The 25,411-nt window shown below is 40.6% G+C and overlaps 2 protein-coding genes across 3 annotated transcripts in view; both read right to left on the minus strand.

Moving 5' to 3' along the window:
• Positions 1-554: 554 nt before the first annotated feature.
• On the minus strand, positions 555-14,992 carry RSL1D1 (ribosomal L1 domain containing 1). Of its 2 annotated transcripts, XM_006096353.3 has the most exons (9): positions 14,817-14,992; positions 13,989-14,128; positions 11,997-12,135; positions 11,314-11,462; positions 11,127-11,228; positions 9,320-9,413; positions 9,105-9,230; positions 6,787-7,083; positions 555-3,060 (listed from the first exon to the last, which is right to left on the minus strand). In XM_006096353.3, the coding sequence occupies exons 1-9, from the start codon at positions 14,937-14,939 to the stop codon at positions 2,734-2,736; spliced, it is 1,497 nt and encodes a 498-aa protein (XP_006096415.1). In that variant the 5' UTR covers positions 14,940-14,992; the 3' UTR covers positions 555-2,733. The 2 variants fall into 2 exon arrangements, with proteins under 2 accessions (XP_006096415.1, XP_023615971.1); XM_023760203.1 differs by lacking the exon at positions 13,989-14,128 and having other exon boundaries at positions 14,817-14,942.
• A 7,101-nt stretch (positions 14,993-22,093) lies between these two features.
• GSPT1 (G1 to S phase transition 1) overlaps positions 22,094-25,411 on the minus strand; it is a 43,871-nt gene continuing 40,553 nt past the window's right edge. Inside the window, 1 exon segment of the mRNA XM_006110053.3 lies at positions 22,094-24,791. Coding sequence (XP_006110115.1) covers positions 24,739-24,791 — 53 coding nt within the window. The 3' untranslated portion in view covers positions 22,094-24,738.

The raw sequence follows: 25,411 nt of genomic DNA on the forward strand, positions 1-25,411 counted from the left end.
GAAGCTTTGCCTCTGTAATATGTGAATAAAAAGTAACACTTCCTAAAAAAAAAAAAAAAAGATTCCTCGGTCCCACCAACTTAGGTTTGCAGTGGGACCAGGGCTGTGTATTTTCCAAAAGTGCCACCCTATCCCCGCCCCAAGGATTTCTTAACATTTTCTCTCTGTTCTTAATAACAGACATTTAAAGGAGTAAAGTGAAGGAGGGCTGGCATGTATTCATATCAAAATAATTTCATTAAGGACACCTTAGAAAATACAGACTGGAAGAAAAAAGGAATACTTAAGCATAGAAGATATACAGATGGCAAATAAGCATATTCCTTATCAGTATCATCAGGGAAATGCAAACTAAAACACACCTATATGAATGGCCAACACCAAATGCTGGTGAGGATGTGGGCAACAGGAACTCTCATTCATTGCTGGTGGGAATGCAAAATGGTAAGGCCACTTCGGAAGATAGTTTGGCAGTTTCTTACAAAACCAACATACTCATGATTTAGTAATCACACCTTTGGTGTTTATCCAAAGCACATAAACCTGCACACAGATATTTCTAGCAGCTTTATTAATAATTGCCAAAAACGACAGACAATAATATTCCAATGTTTTCAGCACAAAAAGAAATGTGCTATCAAGCCATGAGAAGACAGAAGAATCTTAAGTGCATATGACTAAGTGAAAGAAACCAGTCTGAAAGGGTTACATGCTGTATGATTCCAACTATATGACATTATGGAAAAGGCAAAACTATAGATAGTAACAGTATCAGTGGTTGCCAGGGGCTCTGGGGAGGGAGTGAGAGGTATGAATAGGTGCAGCACAGGTGACTTTAAAAAAATTTTTTTTTATTGATTTGAGAGAGGGAGGGGAGATAGAAACATCAGTAAGCATCGATTGGCTGCCTCCTGCACGCCCCCTACTGGGGACCGGGATCGAGCCCGAAACCGGCGCATGTGCCCTTGACCAGAATCGAACCTGAGACCCTTCAGTCCGCAGGTTGACGCTCTATCCACTGAGCCAAACCAGCTAGGGCCACAGGTGACTTTTTAGGGCAGTGAAAATACTCTGTATACTATAATGGTGGGTACATGTTACTATACATTTGCCCATGCCCATAGAATGTACAATACTAAGCATGAACCCTAATGTCAACTATGGACTTTGGCTAATAGTGATGTGTCAAGGTAGGCTTGTGACACATCACAAACATCAGTTGTAAACATACTCCTCTGATTGGGGGATGTGCATGTGTGCAAGTGGGGGAAATGGAAAATCTCCCTATCTTAATTTTGCTATGAGCCTAAAACTGCTCTAAACATTCTAAGTCTTAAAAACAAAAAACAGAAGGGAGCATTTGAGATCGTTTCCCAGCATGTCATTAGTTTGGCTCAAAGAAATTCATAAAAATTCATAAAACACACACACACAAAAACAGAACACCTACTTTTAAGAATTGCCTAGATGTAAGAATCACCTGGTGCTACAAAATCTTTTACTTGGCTAGAGGATGGAATTAGAAAACCTTAAAACCCCAGAAAATTGTCACATAAACCACATTATCTGATTATGTTTCTTTGCCCTACGCAAAACAGCACTTAAATCTTCACCTCTGAGTAAGTGAAACAAGTCTACCCGAACACCTTCCCACAGAACCTAGTCTCCATGGAAAATGTTTCAATTAAGCTAAACCCCTACAACACACACTTCTATTCATTTATAAAAGCCTTTAAGGACAGTGAACCTACAATTTTTTTTTTTTGTATATTAGAGGCTTTCATGATTTAAAAAGTTAACATTAGTTTAATTTGTGGGGCTAAAAAGCAACAACTGTCTCAACTTGACTTGCCAAGAACCATCTCAAGTTTTATTCTTTGTTTCTGAACCAGGTGATCTTCGGATGCATGTCTCATGCTGACCTTCCCATACTACAGGAACCCATCACTTCCTACTAGTGATGTGTACCCCAACTCATATCCACTGAAAAGCTGTGCACCCGAGAAGTCGGCATATATTTAACAATCACCCAAATTTAAGACTCCACTTCCAGGTTCCCTATCATAGAGGTGCCAAATCTAAGCAACTCTTTATAGGGTGAGGAGTAATCTGGAGGAAGACTGGAAGGCTGAAGGAGGTTAAGTATTTTCTTGCCTCAAGAAGGCAGGATTCAATTTGGTGCCTTTATAAATGAAGCCATGTCAATTTTTCTCACCAAATATATGCTAACTCAGTGGCTTATAACCTTGGCCAACCACCACCTAAGACCCAAGGAGATATACCAGCTTCGCATGATGGGCCAAGAAACCTGAGATGTTCCATAAATTCCACAGTTGATTTGCATGCAGGGAGCCCACCACTGACTTGAAGACAAGCTTTGGAAATGTTTGCACAAACTGCTGTTCTGGAGCCAGAGAAGGAAAAGGTCATATCACAGGCATGCAAGTAAAACTAACAAGATACGGAATAGTTTACTCAGAAGCAAATGTTACACTTTAATAAAAGCACTGTAATTTCTATTATATTAGCTAATACATGAAAGAACAATTTAAAAAATGGATTATTCAAACTACTGGTTCTTACACCCACAAACATACATCAGAATCACTGGTGAGGTTTTAAGTCCAGGTCTCAATATTGGAGAAAGAAGGCTGTGACAGGGGTCAGGACCCGGCTATTTTTCAAAAGCTTTCCAGGCAGCTCTGATGTTTCCTCCTGGCCAAGTCACTGTATTTAGGTCGGCTGGGGCACTTTGGGTTTTTGGGGCCACTGTTTGGGGGTGTGGGAAGCTTTTCTTGCAGATTTATTAGCTGTAGTGAAGAACTTGGCCTCTGGCTTTTTGGGCGTCTGTCTTGGGTCTTTTTTCCCCAAAGGAGAGTTTCTTTGCTTCTCCACTTCTTCTTTGACTCTTGGCTTCTTCCCTGGGCCTTTACCTGGGGTCTTGGGCTCTGGTGCTTTCGGCATCTCCAAAGCTGGAAAGGCCTTTCTCTTCTTCCCACGAGGTGGGTTGGAACCAGGACTCTTTACTGGAGAGTTCTCTCCTGTGGCATGTTTTTGCATCTAAATAAAGAAGAAAGTTAGGTTTTTCTGGGCCCATAAAGACAACAGCTCAGAAGATACTTGGTCTTGATCAACACCCCTCTTTCTCTCTATAAACCTGGCTTCCTCCTCTGACCATTAATCTCCTTACTAGCCAATATTTTCCTGTCTCCATTTCTTCCCCTGCTTCACTTCCTCTTCTCGACCTCACAACCCAGTCTTCACCACATTCTGCTGAATCTGCTGCTTTTTGTTTTTAAATATATTTTATTGACTTTTTTACAGAGAGGAAGGGATAGGGATAGAGAGTTAGAAACATCGATCAGCTGCCTCCTGCACACCCCCCATATTGGGGATGTGCCTGCAACCAAGGTACATGCCCTTGACCGGAATCGAACCTGGGACCCTTCAGTCTGCAGGCCGATGCTCTATCCACTGAGCCAAACCGGTTAGGGCTTATTTGTTTTAAAATATATTTTTATTGATTTCAGAGAGGAAGGGAAAGGGAGAGATAGAAACATCAATGATGAGAATCATCTATTGGCTGCCTCCTGCACACCCCCTACTGGGGATCGAGCCAGATAGCCAGGCATGTGCCCTGACTGGAACTGTGACCTCCCGGTTCATAGGTCGACACTCAACCACTGAGCAACATGGGCCAGGCTGAATCTGCTTCTTCTTCTTCTTTTTTTAAAAATATATTTTATTGATTTTTTTTTTTACAGAGAGGAAGGGAGAGAGATAGAGAGTTAGAAACATCGATGAGAGAGAAGCATCGATCAGCTGCCTCCTGCACACCTCCCACTGGGGATGTGCCTGCAACCAAGGTACATGCCCTTGACCGGAATCGAACCCGGGACCTTTCAGTCCGCAGGCCGACACTCTATCCACTGAGCCAAACCAGTTTCGGCTGAATCTGCTTCTTAAATTCATCAGTTTCATCCATTTGTTGCTGTCTCCACTGTCCGGGTCTGACACTACCACTTATCTCGTCTGACACTCCACGACCACTTTTCTCCTGGATTAATCCATGGTCTCCAGTGAAGCTGGAATGTTATTTCTGAGACATGATTCTCTCTGTATCAGTTCCAAAAGCTTCCAATCTTTAAGTGGCTTAAAGACTTCTGAAAAACACTGAAAATTTAGCTGATAGATCTGGTCTACCCTTACTTTCCCAGCCAGATGTTTGGCATTTCCAACTCTTCTTATTCACAATCCCCTCTCTTGCTTTCCCCTTGTCCTTCCCGTCTCTCCACCACTGACACTGTAGCCATTTATTGCAGTTCCTAGGATATGCCCTGCTCTTGCTCTCTCCCCAAAGCCTTCACTCAACACACTCCAAATCTCTTCTTTCTCATCCTTGTAAAGCAGAGGTACAGAACCCTTTTTCTGCCAAGGGCCATACAAAATTATCAACTTAAAAATTAGTCTGCAGCCAGAACCGGTTTGGCTCAGTAGATAGAGCGTCGGCCTGCGGACTCAAAGGTCCCGGGTTTGATTCCGGTCAAGGGCATGTACCTTGGTTGCGGGCACATCCCCAGTGGGGGGCGTGCAGGAGGCAGCTGATTGATGTTTCTCTCTCATCGAGGTTTCTGGCTCTCTCCCCCTCTCCCTTCCTCTCTGTAAAAAATCAATAAAATATATTTTTTTAAAAAATTAGTCTGCAAGGCCATTATCAACAAGACAAGCAACAACAAGTGTTGGAGAGATTGTGGATAAAAGGGAACCCTCATTCAGTGCTGGTGGGAATGTAGACTGGTACAAGTACTATGGAAAGCAGTCTGGTGATTGCTCAAAAAATTAAAAACAGAGCTACCATACGACCCAACCATCCCACTCCTGGGTATATACCCAAAAAACTAGAAATTTATATGCAAAGATACATGCACCCCTATGTTCACTGCAGCATTATTCACGGTGGCCAAGAATTGGAAACAGCCAAAGTGCCCTACAACAGAGGACTGGATAAAGATGTGGTATATATACACAATGGAGTATACTACACAGCCATAAGAAAGGATGAAATAGTATCATTTACAACATGGATGGATCTTGAGAACATTATGCAAAGCGAAATAAGTCAAACAGAAAAAGCTAAGAACTATATGATTTAACTCATATGTGGAATATAAAACTGAAACTTACGAACACAAACAGCAGTGTGGTGGTTGCCAGAGGGAAGGGGTGGGGGAAAAAAGGGGTCCTAATATAAGGTTACAGGAGATTTGACTTTGGGTGGTGGGCACATGGTCCTATATACAGATTTTGTAAATTAGTAATCCACACACGAAACCTATATGTTCATGTTGACTAATGTCAACCCCAATAAAATTTAAAAAAATAAAGTCACTTTGGAGAAAAAAAATTAGTCTGCTATATTTGGTCAAATATTTAATTAACTCAACCCTAATGCCTTGGCAGGGCCAGACCAAATGTTATCATGGGACTTAAAAGGCCCTCAGGCCAGACGTTCCCCACCCATTTTAAAGGATCCACTGCCTTCATTCACCTCTGGAAAATCTCTGACCCTCCTCTTCTACTAGTTTAGGTTGGGTGTCTACTATATGTCCAAAAACCCTTGATTTCCCCTTTAATAAAAAATAAAAACTCCAGGTATTATGCCCTTTTCCCAATTATTTTATTAGTATTTCCTAAGAACTGTAAACTCTTACCAAACTTATTTCAAGTAATTTTACAAAAACTACTGCAAGGGTACATAATGCTTTTTCATTTTTTGCTTCTACAATGAGCAATGATGAAACTTCCATATATTATTGCCGAACATATTTCCTAGATGGATTCAAAGGGCATAAATACTTCTATAGCTCTTGACAGACAACACCCTGTCAGCTAGGCTTTCCACTCTTTAATTCCAACATATTACCTGCCAGCCCCATTATAAGCAAACAGCTTACTTTTTCTAAAAACAATTATACTGCACACAGTTAATAGCATGATCATTTATGTTAACTTTAAGGATATTTAAAAAATCCAGTAGTGCTCTGAGGGTACTTACTATCGAAGAGTTTAAGGGTCACTGTTAGAACGAAATACAAAACAGGTAATGTGCTGTAATAGGCCCAGGATACACACAGAGGGACCAAAAGTCCTCTCTACACACATGGGGGGTGGTTGGTAATCTTCTAGACTCTTAGGGACCTATTTCTCCCCTTGTTTTCAAGGTTTTCTCCCAATGTTTGGACAGATACTATGAGTAGAGTAAAAGCATTACCAAAGGACCAAAAATAAAAAACCCAGTTCCTTTAAATCACCTCCTCTGAAACTCAGGAAGTCAGATTTCTGTTAGGAACCATTGGGGGTGGGGTGTTTGGAGGATTTTAGAGGCAGGGTCCAGGACCCACGGTTCCCCTGGTAAGTGATCCGGGACTCACCCTCAGAAACTGAACCACTGCCCAAATGTCCACCGTGGCCTGCTTTTTAAAACCACAGGCAAAGTTTCTTAGATTAATATGGTCAAGTCTCCCTTGATTCCAATATACACAAAGGGCTGTGTTTACTATACTGTGGCTCCAATATTTAAACAAAAGGTCAGGTAATTCATGGTAACCATCTCCTGGGTTCTTAGGGTTTACTCTAGTATTTCTCTTTTAGTTCAAAATCTTTGGTAGAACAGGTTTCCCTAAAAACAGTGCCTCCCATCTTACATTCACCACTCAGCAGTGCCTGTAGGACACACAGTGGCCACTAAATCAATCCACTGTGGATATTAAACATTAGCAAACATACCTCTACATTTTCTTTGGCAGGAGCTTCTCCTATTGGGACCAGCAATGGGATTTCTTCTTCAGATTCAACTTGCACTTTATTTTCGTTTTTTATTCTGCAGGTCTCTTTCTTCTCAGGCTTAGGGGTCTCTTTCTCCTGGGGTCCAGGGCCCTTCACTGGAGAACCACAAGTTTTAGAGGCCGTCTCCTCTGTAGGTAGGGCTGATGTAGACTTTCTACCCCGTTTCATAGGCTTTCTGTTTCTTTTCTTCTCCTTTCGTCTTGTTTTTTCTTTTAGTTTTAATATTCTCTTTGCTTCCTACCGAAAAACCAAAATTTTAGTAAGAGATACTTTAGTTGGAAAATAAATGACACTTGCAGTTCTGATTATTCATAAGCTCCCTGAAAGGGCCTTGACCTGTACAAGCTCTGAGCAAACAAACCCCATTACCAGTACTTGAACCCCATTGCCACTTTGTTTCTGAGTCATGGCCACAGATGCATTTTATGTGGTAAATTATAGATAAGATACTCAAAATCTGGGTATCTGAGTTATGCAGTCACAAGTTTTGTGAAAGTCGATCTCATTGATAGGTGAGTTAAGAATTATACAGATTGCATAGTATGTGATATAAATTACATCTCAATAAAGCTAACCAAAACAAAAAATCCCTGACCATTCTTTTCCTGCTTCAAGTTATGGTGGAAAGTTAAAAGAGTAAAAAGTTTACATAGCTAGAGGTACTCAATCCTTACCACAGAGTACTGTTAAATAACATCTATAATAGCATCCAAATTCCATTTTCACCAGCAATTCCAACATTTTTACAAAGCCCACAAATGACTCTGCTGACAAATGGCAAAAAAAAAATCCAGCCTTCTTGCTTCCTCTATATTATTTTGGATCACCCTCCCAATTAAAACAAAAAGGCAAGGTAAAATGTTTTTTAAAATTTTTCCAAAAAAGCATCGATAAGCTGATTATATTGTCAGAATTTAACGAGGGCACAATGAAGTCAGTCCAGAATCCACTTTGGCCCAGAGAGTATCTCCTAATCACTGACTTCTGTTTTAACCACCATGTGGGGACTAGGGGGTGGAGGTGGTGTATAAAGGGATATCAAATCCCAGCATCCACACTGGGCAGGGATTCTAGGAGGAACCCCTCTTCACGACCGATAAGCTGAGAGCCCATGAGTTCCACCCTCAGGGCAAAGATGAGCAGGAAGGAGTCCTACAACTTTAGCACCACGGTTTGATGCGCAAGCCTAAACTGAGAGTGCCCCAAGGTGCCTGGCAGATGTAAATGTCAGTCCTCCGGAGATAAGATCTTCTTCCTACACCTCAAGTCATTTCTACAAATAATTTTCCAAATGCCACAACCTTCAGTAATATGCTAATAAGACCAGACGTCAGGACAAGCAGGGGCTGTGAGGGAAGCCCGGGTCCCGGGTGCCAGAGGGAAGCCAGTGCTGGCAACCGGGAAAAGAAAGGCCTGCTCTTGCACAAATTTTGTGCATCGAGCCTCTAGTTTCTAGATAACAGCAAACCAAAAAAAGCAAAGCCAATATGAAGAACAAAAAATGGAACTTCTGGAAGTAAAAAAATAAAAAGATCAAAATAAAAAAATTCATTGGACAAGATAAACATGGCTGAAGAAAAAATAAACAAATGAGGAGATAGACCCAACAAAGAGCAAAAGTTTCAATTTTCTCTCATTTTGGCTTCTTTTTTGCTCACCTGAGGATATTTTTTTGTGTTTTTTTTTAAAGAAAACGGGAGGGGAGAGAGGGTGGGGAGAGAAACACCAATGTGAAAGAGATACATTGATTGATTCTAGTGGGCAACCAAGGTAGGTGCCCAGGAATTGAACCCACTACCTTTTGGTCCGAGGGCCGATACTCTAACTACTGAGCAACTGGCTAGGGCTCATTCTGGTTTCTTTTGCAATAGTACCTATTAGCACCAAAAACCTACCAACCAAAAACAAGAGGTACGTGTTAGCCTAATAGAATCTTAAATTTTGCCCATAAACACCAATGAACTTAAACTAAATTTTGGATTTCCCCTCTCTTAGCTCATCTCGCCAATGAATAGGTCCTTTTAAAGCCTAATTAGGCCTTTGACGAGAAATTAAAACACCTACCTTATCATAAATGTATGTCCTACTGTACTTTATTAACTAATCTCATAGGTAAAGAGAGAACAATGAACACAAAACCACAGTCACTGAAAACTACTGCAAGACAAAAGCCAGGCAGAAATGGCAACCTGGTTCTCTCTTCTGGGCAGCATTTACATCCTTGACTAAGTCTACCCAGTACTTAAAATTCTACTTACTTCTTTCTTCAGTCTAGAAATGTTCACTCCTTTAGCTTCACCCCAACTGCTGACAAATGAAGAAAAGATAGGAAGGGAAACTGATCTCTCAGTTTTCACGTACAAGAGTTTCACACTCTCCCACTTCTGAAACAAACAAAAAAAGAGTAATGTAATCTACACATGCTTTGTGTCTTTTAAATGAACGATCAATTGATGCATCTGCAAGACTATACCTCTGGCAATTTCTGTGAAAGCTTTTTCGTAACAGCAAGAATGTTTTCGATGATGTGCTGAACCTGCATTCCAGTGTGACCGATGCGGATAGTGCTGAAATTTAAGAGTTTCAGACAAAAACGATTTTTAAAAATAATTCTTCAAAATAAGGCATAGGCAGGTATGTGAGAAATAGAAATATACAGACCTAAAAAGGAAAACAGGTCCAGGAATCAGCCCACAGCTTTTCTGGGGACAACTACCTCTAGTAGTGACTGTTTTGAAAGGAATGATTCCTGGAAGGGTTGCTTGCTTTGCTGTCTTTAGAGTTCCACGGCCCTGACCCAGCTGCCACCTCTAAAACAAAGAGCTCTCCTCCCTCCTACAGTATCAGTCTTCTGGCAAAGAGCAAGACCATCCCTTCATTTGAAACAGAGTGGAGACATAGCCAAGTGGGAAGCCCAGAAGTGCCGAATGCTCAGCCACTTTCCCTGCCAGTCCCCATCCTCCCTACCATGGGAGCCAAAAGGGCGGTGTCTCAGAAGCAGGGTGAGACAGGGGCTGGTGCCCCCACCTCCCTCCAGCCAAAGAAGGGGCTTTGATCACCTTCTATGTCTGCTGCCGCCTACCTGCAAGCACACTCTTGGCTTTGCAGATGGAAAAATAGCAGGAGGGAGGGGGAGAGGAGGGAGAAAGAGGAAGAGGGTTGGACATAAGGGGAGGGTGGGAAGGAAGATAGAAAACAACTGTGTTAGGGAAGGGTAAGAATGGAGATAAAAGAATGATTATGTTTTTGTATTGTTTTTATTAGCTCTCCACCATGTTTCTTAAGCTCTGGACTTGGCTTGGAAAAACCTTAGAGGCAGAAGATGTCTACTCCTTTATTGGATGCATGGTGCTGTCCCCTTTTCACAGCTACTCACCAATCCCATGAACCAGGCCTCAGACCTTCTAGCTAACTGCTTCCCATGAGCCACTACTCTTATGTCAGCCTATAACGAAAAAGTAGGGGCCAGGCCTGATGAACAACTCTTCTCAGTTACCTAATGACACTCAAATAAGGGACTTCCCACCTGAAGGCAGAAGGCAACATCACAGCCCACGTGTTTTGCCCAAATTCTGTTCTGCCATACCTGGAACCACTCTGCCAAGGACTACCCTCCCTGGCGTGTGGTCAAGAAACCCTGGTGATCCTATTTTATGGTCTGTGTGACCACTACATACACATGGGCTCCTGGGCATCTTTGGGAGAAAGGACCATACTCTACAGTTCTACACTACTGGCAGCAGCCCATCCCCACACCACAGGTGACCAAATCAGCAGACTAAGTATTTTATGAAATAATTTTGAATATGTTTAAACCAAGACTGAGGTAGGTCTTCACATTAAAGGATAATATGATGCTGGTCAACATGAAAGCCCAGAACTATATAGATGTTCTCTAAGCATTTAATCTCATTCTCCCTGCTATCCTTAACCTAGAGGTGCCCTATCCAATATGGTAAGCATTAGCCACACGTGTCTATTTAAATTAATTAAAATCAAATAAAATTAGAAATTTGGTTCGTCAGCTATAGTTCCCACAATGCAAGTGCTCAACAACCACATATGGCTAATGACTCCTGTAGGAGACAGCAGGGATAGAGACCATTTCCATCTCTGTAGAAAGTTCTATGGGATAGCATTGTTCTAGAGAACTGAATACGTCTAAGGAATGGATTTTAGTTTTAATAGAAGGATCTGGTTTCATTAGCACTATCTTATAAAAAATGTTTATAAAAATCATTATTAAGTATAAGATTAAACACATGTATACATTTACCTACCTGCAAGAACCACTTTTAGAGATGTTTAAGACAGTTCCACCTATTGATGAGTTGATTTCTTGGGAAAGATTCTTGGCTTTCAGATTGACAGGTACTGGAACTCTGTAACGACAGACATTTAGAGTACAATGCATATACACCTATAAATTCTGTGATGCTCAAGTCCAGTCATTGCTCAGAAACTTACTTCTTTCTCTTATAGAAATGTCTCCCGAGGTGTGAGGGTAAGAGCCGCCGGATTCTTGCATCAGAAAGGAACAAGTCGAAACTACCCAGGAGGCGGAGCTTGGCTTCATAGGCTTTATACTCCTTTTTTAAAGTTCGGAGGGGGATAATCTAGAAAACACAGAACACAAAAAGAATATGAACAACTACAAGAAATACTCAGGGAACAATTTGTATTCAGATTTTAAAATGTCCTTGAGCCAGTTTAGTGAACACGTGAGTGCCTAAAATGCGCCAGGCACTATGCTAAATGCCACGAACATGGAGACAAATAAGATGGGACGACCTCAGCTAAAGAAATGACACCAACAACTGTAAGACAGGGTGAGAAATGCCAAGTCAGAGGCAAACACAGGATGCTCCAGAAGTTCAGAGTAAATGACCTAATGGAACAACTGTTTGTAAAATCTTCAAGAAAGGTACTCGTGTACACAGTGAGCTCGTGGATCAACAAACCTGGACAGCTGAGCCATCAGATGAAAGATGGAATATGTCCTACCTAAAGCCAAGGAGAATTAAGTTAAAAAGAAAAAAGTTAAATTAAATTCCTAGGAGAGAAATACTAGGTGATACAGCCATGCATTATTTTTCGCTTCATTTGACTCAAATCTTTTCATTATCTTGAAAATATTAACTGCTCCCTACCTGAGAAATGGTTTTTATTCCATGCTTGTTTAGAAGCTTCTTATAAAAACGTTCCGTCTTTTCAGGAGTTGCATTGGGTTCGTCCTTAGTAAATAAACAGACATCTGCTAAATCTGATCGAATACCATGAGGCAAGGGCCTGCAAAATACAGAAGAAACCACAGAATAAAGCATTATTGTACAGAGAAAGTGTTTATACGCCATAGAATACACAATCAATTTACTGTCATTTCAGTAAACTTCACTCACACTATCTAAGTAAACACTACAGGGTGCTTCCCCCAAATGTGAGTAATTATAAAGGCAGTATTTATTAAAATACATTTAATCTTCAAAATTGAGCTATCAGCTGTTAAAGTGTGTATATGTTCTCTATATTGAGAACATTTTAAAAATATGTCTGACTTTCAATAGCACAGAGATTTAAGATGGAAGTCACCACAAATACCCATAGGTCAAAATATCAATTAATATTTGGGACAGAATAAGAGTTCAAATACAAACACACCCAGAAGAGTGCATATATAACTATTATTTCACATGTTACTATATGTGTACACATCCTATAATGTGCTAGAATGGATTTCCAGCAGGGCAGATCTGATTTAGAAATTACCATGGAGAAAACTCTCGGCTCCATAAACAACAGAGCTCTTAAGAGCTGAAAAGAAAATATGGAGCAACCAAGAGGGACCAAGAGACATGCCATGATTACTAGGCTGTGTTAAAAAGAAAAGAAAAAAAAGGTTTAATGCACTTCCTAGGCCTGTATGTTTTAAGGAAACAGTTCCTTTGTTTAAGAAGAGATAGTAATACACAGTAGTAGCATGACCTGGCAAACGATGTGGGAAGAACTGTGAAGCTGGTAAGTGACAAAAATCACCAAAAAGGTGTGAGCAGCTGGGAAAATATTCCAGAGAAAGTAAGGGGGCTTTCCCAAAGGGAAAACTGCCTGAGCAAATGTATGGAAAACAGAATGCAGGAGGAATACATAAAGCAGTAAGTAAGGGAAGCTGGCTGAGGTAGGTTTGTAAACATTACTTATTGAAGGGTTTGAGAATCAAAAGGTTCTTTCCAATTTGTAATCATTCTTGGTCCTTCCTCCCCTTCCCAGAAAAGAAACTAACTACCCTATACACTGCTTTCTTTAGCACAGCTGGCTTTTTGATACTCAGGAAATGAGGGACTCCACAGAAAGGCAGTGTTGTCAGATAGCAGACAACACACCCAGTTACATTTTAATTTTTTTAAAAATAGGTCCCAAGTATTACCTGGGACTTACTTATACTAAAAAATTACTTGTGTTTTTATTTATTACGCCTGGCAATTGCAGAGGTGCATCTCTGACCTAAAAGTCCTAGCAATGAGAATGTGTAATTGCCATTGGTTTCTTTTCTATAAGGAGTTCACTGCCAAGTTTTATATAGTGTCTGTATAAAGCAGCGAGTTCAGCCTGGCTGGTGTTGCTCAGTGGCTTAGCGTCGACCCATGCACCAGGAGGTCACTGGTTTGATTCCCAGTCAGGGCACATGGTAGGGTTGCAGGCTCAATCCCCAGCAAGGGGCTGCTGCTGATCGATGTTGATATTCTCTCCCATCAATGTTTCTATCTCTCTAAAATCAATAAAAACATATTTTAAAAGAGGCGAGTCTGGGACATCAGGGGTTTTAGCTTGGAAGTAGTTTGACATGAAAAGATGACAGATTCTATTAAAGTACAAAAGCTGTTTAATTTATTCTAACTTTTGTTCTCTCAAAAAATAGATTTCGTATTCAATAGAACTGCTTAGGTTAATTGTCCACCAGACTGGTGAAATTTCTAAAAAATTTAAGCTTGTCTGAATTCCTCTGTGTTTTTTGTAAAGCACAATTATTTGTATCAACTCAGATTTTTATTGAGTTTGCAAAGTTTACACTAGAAACTAAATCACGACTGTTAACACTACACAGAATTGACTGATTAAAACAGCAAAGGCAGAAAACCAGAACTTACAATCTGACCCTCAGTTCTTTACTTGGAATTTTCCATAATACCACCATTAAAAAGAAATTTTCATTCTCATTCAAAAGCAATCCATTCGCGTTTTTCCTGGACCTGGAATGGGCCAACAGAGTTTTCACTGCCTTTCTGGTCTGCAAAGTGAAGATAGACAAGTAAATTAAATCTCAATCCAATTTAGCATTTGCCCTCTTCCTACAGCTTTTACCTTTTTTCCCCTGCTCTATTTCTAGTTTAACAGGCAACCTCCAAAACCATAGCTATTAGGATCCTACAATTTGTAGTCACAGGAATGCAGAACCCTCCGTTCGTCTGCAGAAAAGTGCCAGATGGCACATGCTTCCTCCCCCGCCCGCGATGATGAAGGCAGTGATCCCAGTAAACGCGCATCACACTGCAACTAGCATTCACTGAGCGCTGACTGTACGCCAGGCCCTTGGCTACAGCGCCGCATGCGCATTGCCTCCTCTAATCCTGGAGAGCGGAGGGCAGCAGAGCCCATTCTAAATACGAGGTAACCGAGGCTTACAAAATTAAACGACTTGGCCACAGTCAAACGGTAGGGAAGTAGAGCCAGGTACACCTCGCTCAAGAATCCCAAGCTATATACCTGCATTCCAATTCAAGAGAGCCAGGCCGCAGGGTCGGGGTAAGCGAGCGCCTACCCGTGCGCATGGAAGGGCGGGCAGGCCGAGAGTACCGCGACCAGTGACCCTCAAATCTTCGGGGAATCGGAGGAAGCGCGAGCCCGCCTCCAGCACGCCGCGCACCACAAGGCCAAGGCCACCTCGCTTCCGAATCCCCCTCCCAGAGGCCTCTCACCTGCTCTTCATCCAGCTGCCCTAGTGCGGCCGGGGTTGCTGAGGTCGAGGCTGGAGTTGCGGTTGAGGCTGGGGTTGCGGTTGAGGCTGGGGTTGCGGGTGGTGTTGAAGCGGAGTCCTCCATTTCTTTCCGCCTCGTGCAGACTCGCGTGCGGAACACCACACCTGGCTCCCCAGGCGCATGAAGTTAGGGAGCGTGGGGCGGGTCCTCGCGTCACTTCCGGGCGTCGCGTCGTAGAGGTTTGGCGGGCGCGAGCAAACTGAGTGTGTGGCTCCGCCTGTAGTCGGAGTCTCTGAGGTGACAACTCTCCGTGTTTCCGTGAGGCTCGGGGAGCAGCCTGGCGACATTTTGGTCTCTCTCGTTCACAAAAGACATCGAGCAAGCTCCTGGAGGCGGGAGAGGAGGCCAGTCCATGCACCCAGTGAGGTCACCGGCTCTCCGTGGACCCCGCCTTTGGGCAGGCCCCGAGGGGCGTGAGGAGAGCGGGACGTTCTGGCCCCACCACCCACCTGTCCGGTGACTTTGGGGGAACCACTGACGCTGTCCAGCCAGTCTCCTCCAACACGAAGGTGGCGGGAACCTCCCCACCGCTGGTGAGAATTACGTGGAATCAGGCGCGGGAAACACCGCGCGCGTCGTTAAACGGTGGGGGGCCCCGAACGAGGAGCCAGAGCCTCTGAGGTGGGAGGTAAGAGCGTCCACACCGAGCGTGCAGCCTGGAATGCGGCGGAATCTGCCCCCGCCCCGCTTCCCCAGAAGTGACCACTGCCCCTGGGAACCTGCCAAGGGTACTCAAGGCATGTTTACGAAATAGTTGTAATTTTTCTCTCTCTCTATGGCTGGTGTCATTTTTTCTCTCTGTGTGTGGCTGGGTTTGGTCTTTTTTTTTTTTTAAACAAGTGTAGCCAAGTCTACTTATTGTTCTGTACGTTGACTTTTTCTCTTTCTCTCTTTTTACATTGATGTGAGAGAAAGACATACTGCCTGGCTGTCTCCTGCGCGCGCCCCCAGAGCGAACCAGCAACCCAGGTAGTGAGTGCCCTTGACCTGGAAGAACCCGCGACCCTTGGGTGCGCGTGGCCACGCTCTAACCACTGGGAAACACGGGCCCGAGCGGTTTTTTCCTCTTAATGTGTCTTGGAGGTTGGCCAAGTCAGTACAGAATGCTCTGCCTCATCTGTTTTAACTCGGAATGTCCTTCCAGCATGTAGATAAAAAATAGTTTATTTGGGAGTTTTTCTTCGTTTTTGTTTTTTCTTTTTAGGAGCTTTTCAATGGACCTTCAGGATGGATGGTTGTAGTCTTTTTGGAACTAGCTGTGGAAATGTTTGAGAGAGAAGGAGGAGAGGAGACTTTCCATATCAGTTGTTTTCCCCCCAAAAATGCTCCTTCCACATTGCCAAAGGTGGAGGAATGGGGTATTCGGCTGATCTCTAATAATGACTGTCTTTGATCCATTTTAGAAGAAATTTTCTTAAATCTCTGTTACTTACTCTCACTTATCTATTCTAGAATCTAGTGTAAGGTGAAACTAGTTTGAGCACAAGATTATGAATTGTTACATTCGGCTTCATTTATCAGTTTTTCTAGTATGTGTTAAGAGCCTTAGGGCGGTCAGATGTGTCGCCTGCATTCAAGTTTGAGAACCAGGCTGGTAGGCCAGGGGAATAGGTATGAAGTCAGGAGAAGGTACACGGTGGTGTTTGCAAGTAGTAAGTAGCGGGATCAGGAATGTGCAGAGGGGAGGAATGGGAGATGAGGCTAGAAGAGTAGGTTAAGGAATTTTTGTTGTCTAGCTGAGGGTTTATACTCTGGAGGAATCGTACAAGGTTTTTGAACTGGTGCTAAGAAAAGAAGAGGAGGTGGTGATGAACTGTGCTTTAGGAAGGTTAATAATTTGGATGTGGTATTGTGGTGGTTTAAAAAATGTCATGCTCACAAATTCTTTGATACTGAGTGTGGGCTGGACTTAATGACTTGGTTCCATCAAATAGAATGTAGCAGAAAGGATGTCACTTCTGAGATTAAGTTATAAAGATTATAGTTTCTGCCCGGAGTGTTCTTTTTCCCTCCATCTCTCCTGCTCTCTCTTTCCTTCATATTACTTGCTCTGAGTGAAGTCAGCTACCGTGTCTTAAGGCTCCTCAAGCAACCTGCCAGCAACCACGTGAGTGAGCTTGGAAGTGGATTCTTCCTCAATCAAACCTTGAGATAACTTCAAAGTCTTGAGAAACCCCGAGCCAGAACCATTTAGCTATGTTGCTTCCAAATTCCTGACCCATAAAAAGTGTGATTGTAACTGCAGAATCCGTTCAGACAGGCTCTGTCCTATTTCTAACAAGATATTGAGTTGCTTTTCAGAGACACATACCAAAACCACAAGTCATGCAGCTGAAGCATGTTCAGAGGAGACAATTTGACCTCTAGTTGCACCCAGAACCAAAGCTGCCCTTCCCCCCACCTCCCAGAACAAAACGACTGGGACATGACCAAAACTTGAACTCTGGAACCCTTTCAGAAGCAAAGGGTCGGTTGTCCCAGGAAGATCTGATGCTGAAGCCCCTTACCATATCTTTCAATAAATGGCCAAGGTCCAAAGCTCTTCAATCAAAACTTGCCCTGCCAGTGCTTTTATATACCAGTCTTCTTTCTCCTAACCTCTTAAAACTCACCTGGATTAGAAGAGATTTGAGCCTTGTTTTCTGTCTCCTTGCTGGTGACTTCACAATAAAACCTTTTCTCAAAAGCCAATGTCATAATATTGGCTTCTGTATGCAATGGGCGGCCAGTCCTTGTTTAGTAACAAGATAATGTTTTGTTTAGTTTTTTAAGTATATTTTATTGATTTTTTACAGAGAGGAAGGGAGAGGGATAGCGAGCTAGAAACATCGATCAGCTGCCCCCTGCACACTCCCCACTGGGGATGTTCCCGCAACCAAGATACATGCCCTTGACCAGAATCGAGCCTGGGACCCTCCAGTCCGCAGGCCGACGCTCCATCCACTGAGCCAAACCGGCCAGGGCAAGATAATGTTTTTTAAGCCATTGAGTTTGGGGTGATTTGTTATCCCTCAACAGATAATAGAAATTTGCAGACCTCCCATCTTGAAACTCGTCAACCGTTGATGTAGAAGTCCTATTAGAGCTTCATACTCAGCATGCGAGCTCATTATCTTTCCCTCGAAGTGCTCCTTCTGTTTTCTCTGTCATTGGCACCCCCAACAGCCTAGTTGCCCAGAATATGGGAGTTAATCTTTTCTCATCCCCAAAATATAGTCAATAATAAAATCTTGTTTATTCCTATTAAATATCTCTTGAACTTATCCCTTCTACGTAGTAGTGTAGGGCATCATTTTTTTCCTCCAGTTTTGCATCTTGTAGTCCATTCTCTGTCCTTCAGTTGGAGTGATCTTTGTAACGTCCAAAGTCATAAACAGTGCTTGTAAAGGAATACTACAGGTAGTTATATTAGAGCCAATGGTGATAAAGGAAAACTAAATACAGGGAGTCCCAAAAAAATGTACACACACTTAACAGCTGATAGCTCAATTGATGTTTCTTTCTTCATATTTAACCTGTTGGAGTGAATAGTTATTCAAAGTGTATATATACATTTTGGGGGGACACCCTGTGTAAGTATCTTGAACCAAATATGTGAATTACTCCTTTTTGTTGTTAATCCCCTTTTGAGGATATTTTTCCATTGATTTTTTTTTCAGAGAGTGGAAGGGAGGGAGAGAAACACAGAGAAAGAAACATCGATGTGAGAGACACATTGATTGGTTGCCTCCCACACACACCCCGACCAGGGCTGGGAATCAAGCCTGCAACTGAGGTACATGCCCTTACCTGGAATTGAACTTGGGACCCTTCAGTCTGTGGGCTGACGCTCTGTCCACTGAGCCAAACTAGCTAGGGCGAAATACTTTTTAAAAAATTCTCATCCAAGGATTTTTTGTTGTTGATTTTAGAGAGGGAGGGGAAGAAGAAACATTGATTGGTTGCCTTCCGAATGTGCCCCCACCTGGGATCAAACCTACAACCTGGATATGTGCCCTGATTGAGAATAGAACCCGACTTCAGTGTACTCAGGATGATGCTCCAACCAAGCCACACCAACCAGGGCATGAATTATTTTTAAAAAATTAGTATGTACTGCCGAAACCGGTTTGGCTCAGTGGATAGAGCGTCGGCCTGCAGACTGAAAGGTCCCAGGTTCGATTCCGGTCAAGGGCATGTACTACCTGGGTTGCGGGCACATCCCCAGTAGGAGATGTGCAGGAGGCAGCTGATCGGTGTTTCTCTCTCATCGATGTTTCTAACTCTCTATCTCTCTCCCTTCCTCTCTGTAAAAAATCAATAAAATATATTAAAAAAAAAAAAAATTAGTATGTACGGACTAAGACTCTTGGGAAGGAAATAAGGTAATTAGAGCATACACTTCTAATGGCCATCATTTATTCTAGATTGGGAGGTATATAGTTCTTAACTACAAATCTACAGTATCCAAGGTATTGATGCTGTTTTTCAGAGAACATCTCTGAAAGGGGTCTCATGGGTCAAGAAGTGTAAAATTCTCTACCATCAGTTTTCTGCTCACTGCAGTACATTGCCTATGAATGGTTGGATGCCCAAACACATTTAAGAAAGTTGTTTTTTCAACAACAAACCCAATGTTTGATGGACTGAGTTGGAGAGCTGGCCATTGAAAAGTGTGGGAAATGTCAAACCATTTATTTAGAACTTTTACATGAACCCCTGCTTTCATGGCAAACTTGCTCATAAGTTTTAAGCTAAGATTCATTTAATGTCAAACACCCATACTAGATATTGAGGAACAAAACCCTGAAGTGATTGCCTTCACCTAATGTTAAACAAGAACTCATCCTAACTCCATAATAAAAGATGAGTATATACGGAAATGTATAATGCCTGTTTATCAGTAATTTCTTTTTGCCTTTATACTGTAAAGAAGGACAAGTACTATATGGTCTCTTGATCATTATTTAAAATTCTGAACAATAGAAGTTTGTAGTTTTGGCAGAATCATTGATGTTCCCTCAATTCTGTTCACATAAGCCACATACTGTTATATAGTTATTTGATTTATTGTTAAGCATCTGTAACTTCCTACCAGGTTGCTGTTTTGTTAAGAATCATGCACTGTACAAAGGCCTTGCATACTATATGCAAGCAGACCACGTTTGTAAATTCCTTATGTGACAGAGCTTATTAGATCCATCTAATTAGGTCCATGCTGGTAAATAGTTCCAATACTTGATACAAAAAAAAGGATTGTACAGAAAATTGATATAATGCAGGTAATTATAAACAAACAGACAAATTCTTCAAAAGAGTAGGTGACAATTTTTATTATTACAAAAGCAAGTATTTTTAAACTTGTCATTTGAGTAATTGCAAGAGCAGACTAAGGGCTTAATCCTCACACAGGCACCAATTCAGGCACAGTAGGTAGCTACAAATCATAAGAAAAAGGTTTCTTTACCTTGGATTCCCCTAATTCCTACCTATAGCATTCTGCCATGCTTTGGAATTTAGTTTCTTAAAAAACCAGCAAACCTAATTAGCGCCCCCCCCCCCCCACCTCTTTTTTAAATGAGAACTAGGTACTAACCTATCTAGTGAAAACTAGATTCTAAACCTTGGCCTGAAAGAGATCCACATTTCCTTTAGAACAGAAGAAACTAGCTAAGATGTGTCTATTTCTGCGAGCCCACTGCGAGTTCTTAAAATGCAGACCTTCAAAGCTCAGACCTGTTTCACCTAATTCATGTGGATGATCACCTGAGGAATGAATGCAGGAGTTCCAGCTCCAGCACAAATACTCTTCCAGGGCAGCAGGAAAGGAGGTAGCAGGGACTTGGGCTGACATCTGAAGCACTAAGCTAATGTGCCTGGCAGAGGGGACAAACCTGAGGTTTCCACGTTAATTTTTAAATGGCACAGTGGCATGTGTGACAAGGCAGAAAAGGCAATTGCCATCCCAAGAGTTGCTTAAGAAATTCTGTGTAATTTTCTGCCTAATCAGACATGGTGCCTCTGCTTTTCCCTTAAGTTGGAGAACATAAAGGTTTTAATCACCATTTCCTCCAGGGCCCTTATAACATTCCTTAGTAAACAACTTGCTAGCATATTACTGTTTCAAGGAAGCATAGGATTAGAGGTATGTGAAAGTGTATTTATTGAAGGGAAGACTTAATATGTTCTAGGATATTGAAAATCAAGAATATCTTAGAGCCAAAACCATTACAAGTTGAACCAAATCTACCCTGTCTGAATTCCAACAGTAAATTGGTTCAAATGGGGTCCACTGAACTACTACAGGAATATAAGAACACTTCTGTTCCATTTACTATCAAATCTAATATCACCAACTGGCTGCTAAATTTAAATCTAGTCTTTTGAGTTGTGCTATGTAATTACATTTATTTAACAAGTTGATGCCATGGCACGATCTCTAAAGAAAGAAACAAGATCATGAATGTATTAGATGCTATCTGCTAGAATCACTGAGAAATTTGCTGGAGGAAATAAAAGCTGTATTATTTGGAGACAGAAAATCGTCCCCTAAATCCTATTGATTGCTATCTACCTTACATATGTCTGTGAGAGGATTGATAGCACAGTTTATTCTGATAAGGTAGGCCAACACTGAATATAACACTTAACCTACAATCAGAGCTATAGTGCTGGAACCAGAATTTTCACAAAGATTTTAAAGGTTGATAGTTGCCTGATGTTAAGAGCTGTAATAAAAACTGTGTATTTGTCCCTTGACTACCTTAAATCCCTACCCAAAGCAATGAAGCTACCATCCATGAAGCAGCAGTCAATGAGGAAGTCCATGCCAATGATGAAAGGTGCTATAGTGCTGTCATGTGGACTAGTCATCAAAGATCACGGAGTAATTAGTCATAAATAGTGTTCCTGAAGATTGCCAGGGAGTTTAGCTGACTTTTTTCAAAAGTTCATCATGGAAGCAGTTTTTGACCATAGGTTCACCTTTTTCTTGGATTACAAAACTGCATCTTGTTGAAACTATGACCCAAAATATCTGCAGCACTCAGCTGATAGGATGGCATCACGCTCAAAGTACATCCCATATTGTAAAGCAGTTCTTGTACTCTATATAACTAGCAGACAAGTATTAATTGCCTCGTTACAGTGAACAACCTGGACTTTTTTACAATTTACAAAGTTTTTACATTCAATTATCACATATATCAAGACTTTCAATTCAAACAAACAAATGTACATGGGCTTAATTCAACAACTTTACTATTTGTTTACATTAAGTTCATGGCAGTACATACTCAGTTCAACTCTTTTGATTTTACATAGATTTTTCACTGGGCAAATCCTTTTTTTGCAAATGAAAAGCAAGGAATAGATACTATACCAGCCCCCCACAGTAAGAAATAAGGGTTTAGAATAGCAATTACTTAGACATTTATTTCAATGGTATCTTTCTTCTTAAATTCAGTTAATTAATTTTAAAAAACTATAATTAAATAATCTAGCATGAAAGTTGTATAAACAACATCAGTAATGTAAAAAGATGCAAAGACAATTGTTCTAACACATTTATGCTAAAGATGAAATGTTTAGGTCTGTAATATCCCAAATCTGCTGCCAATTGTCCTCTATTTTTGCATTGTCAACCATATAAACAAACCTGCACTTGCAGAAGACAAAATGACAGCATAGGAATCTGTATTGCTTTTTAAAGGTCCAACATCACCACACACTGCCAGTTTATTTCAGGCATTTATTTCCCCATCCAAATAACTATCCATTGTAATTAATTTAAAATGCAGCAACTTTAAGAATACTTCTCTAAAAAATGTCAAAGCTCATAAAGCATATGGTGTTGGTTAATTTAACAATGAGATTATTGTTAAATAATTATTTGCACAAATGTGCAAGAATTCATGAAGTTTTTCTTCCATAATTACATTTTAGATGTAGGCCCTTCACAGTTGATAGCCATGTTTTACTTAAGAGTGTTGGCAACATGCACATAATATTCTAAAAATGTAAATGTCTTAATAGCAAGCATAACTGGTTTTTAAAATGTGTTCAATTTAAAAATGGAACTCTATCTTTAGAAGTAATTTTAACAACTCTTGAGTTTTTAAAGATTCATTAAAATCCAAGCAATTACTACTATTCTGTTATTAACTTGGAAGTACAAAAAGTTATTATGTACTGATTAAAATTCCCATATTTCCCAGAAAAATAAAAGCCCAGAGATGTGCAGACATAATAGAATTAAAATTCATGCAATTTAATAGCCATGAGTATAGTTACAGGAAGCTGCAAGAGAATAATGTAGCCCTGTTCATAAAATATAGCCCATTCATGAGATGAATGGGATTTCTATAGTTAAGAAAACAAGAGTTAAATTAAGTTTCAGGTTTTGTGATTGGAATTACAGCTTGACTAGGCTTTTCTTTTCTAAGGAAGACTTCAGGGAATTAAATTAATGCATTAAATAAATAATTACAGTGTATCTTATTTAGAGATAAATTATAATCTAAAAAAGGCCAAGTCTTCAATAAATGGCAACACTCAAAATCAAGGGGACTTCCAATAAACAGAAATTCTTTTCCATTTCCCATTTATTCTCATTAAAAATGTCAAAGTCATGAGTTGTAGCAGAAAGTCATCCTTCAATCTAAAAACCACCACAATGCTACACTGTGGTTCATCCAAATCATAGTTTAACAAATTTCAGCTTTATATTTAAGAAAACAATTTCAAATAGTTGAAAAAAGCTTATACTGTGCTTGATTCTACTTATCACTGTTAACTGTAATCTGTGCAAATTCTGATGGTTCCTAAGAATGCGTTCATTTAGTTGCTGGATGAGATTTATCGTTAACCAGCAAGGAACACCCAAACATTTAAAATTAGTGATACAAATAGTAAAATGAGTACTTTGTAGATCTGGCACTTCCAATTGATAATCTTCTTACTAGATGCATGCAGCTCTTATAAATTCTAAAGGAGGCATTTTTGCCAGGTCTCACCATGCTTTCTTTATTGTAAATTCCACTAATTGAACATGGTAATGGAATTTATTGTAGGGGTACAATTATGCTTTCTTATAAAAACTACAGTATGCTTTTATTTTAAAACAATTTACTGTGTTTAAGAAATAATGTTAAAATATAAATTGACCAAAAATAACTGATAGATCTAATAAAGCAGTGTCACAGTTACAGAAAGGTATTTAATTATATGTATGCATTACCATCAAAAAGAGGTCAAACTAATTCTTTCCTTTAATACAAACTTGAATACTGTTTGTAAATGCCTCATTTAAAGTAGTGGATAGGGAAAGAGTTTAGAAAAGTCCAAGTAATAAAATGCATTCAATTACTTGGTAACGTTAAAAAGCTAATGCAACAATGTTATATCCAGATAAAAAACATTATTCAAAAGCAATTCAAATACCGAAAAGGGTTTCAAATTGAATATTTTATTAACATGGTAGTTGTCTTCGTAACATGTGCACACACACTCGCACACTCAGAATGATCTGCCTGGGGGGAAAAAGACTATGTATGCCTAAGGGGAAAATGAAAAATTAAAAAATTTCTATAGGTTTTCATTATTGTAGGCAATTATGTCCACATCACTTACAAAGCTATTGCCAAATCTGTCCAAGGAAGCAGTTTGAGAGGGGAAGAAAAAAATATTGGGAAAAATTCAACAGTGGCATAGCAGAGCTCTCAATATGAGAAAGCTGACATAATGTGGACTTTTGCTGTGAATTTTGTCTTGCAAAATATGGGGAGAGGTTTGTCAATGGGCAGAAAATATGAGAAGGCGGTGTGAAGTAGGCTTTTGCAGTCAATTTTCCTCACAGTATTGTGCAGGGTCATCAAGAAAATGCTTAGTCTTTCTCTGGAACCAGTTTCAGAACTTTTCCAATTGCAATGGTCTTACCTGAAAATAAAACAAAAACAAAAAAACTTTTTCAGTAGTTAACAGCAAAGCCATCTAAGGTATTTAAAGGTTATTAATTTAAATCTTAATTTTTACAATGTGAAGTATTAACTTCAGTTTTGGATCTGACAACCCTTTCATGCTGATACCTCAGCATGACAAAAAGCGTCTTGCTGACAACAAAGACATGATTTCTGATTAAGAAGTCTTAATAAGTGGATCTTTTGAGGGGGAGAGGGAGAGAGGCTGAAAAAAAGACATGATTTCCTATATAAGAAATCTCTTACCCTACCTGGTTTGGTTCAGTGGATAGAGTGTCAGCCTGCACACCTAAGGGTCCCAAGTTTGATTCTGGTCAAGGGCATGTACCTTGATTGCAGGCTCCTCCCTGGCCCAGGGGCCCTGGTCAGAACACATGCAGGAGGCAACCAATCAATATGTTTCTCTCACATCAATATTTCTCTCTGTCTTTCCCTCTCTCTAAAAATCAATGGAAAAGTATCTTCCAGTGAGGATTAAAAAAAAATCTCTTAGAAAAAGTAAAATGTGGAATATTAGTACACTTGAATACTATTTGGCAACAAAAAGGAATGATTTATATACAATACATGATATATAAC

The sequence above is a fragment of the Myotis lucifugus genome, unplaced genomic scaffold (assembly GCF_000147115.1).
Source record: "Myotis lucifugus unplaced genomic scaffold, Myoluc2.0 scaffold_176, whole genome shotgun sequence".
In the NCBI taxonomy this organism is placed as follows: domain Eukaryota; kingdom Metazoa; phylum Chordata; class Mammalia; order Chiroptera; family Vespertilionidae; genus Myotis; species Myotis lucifugus.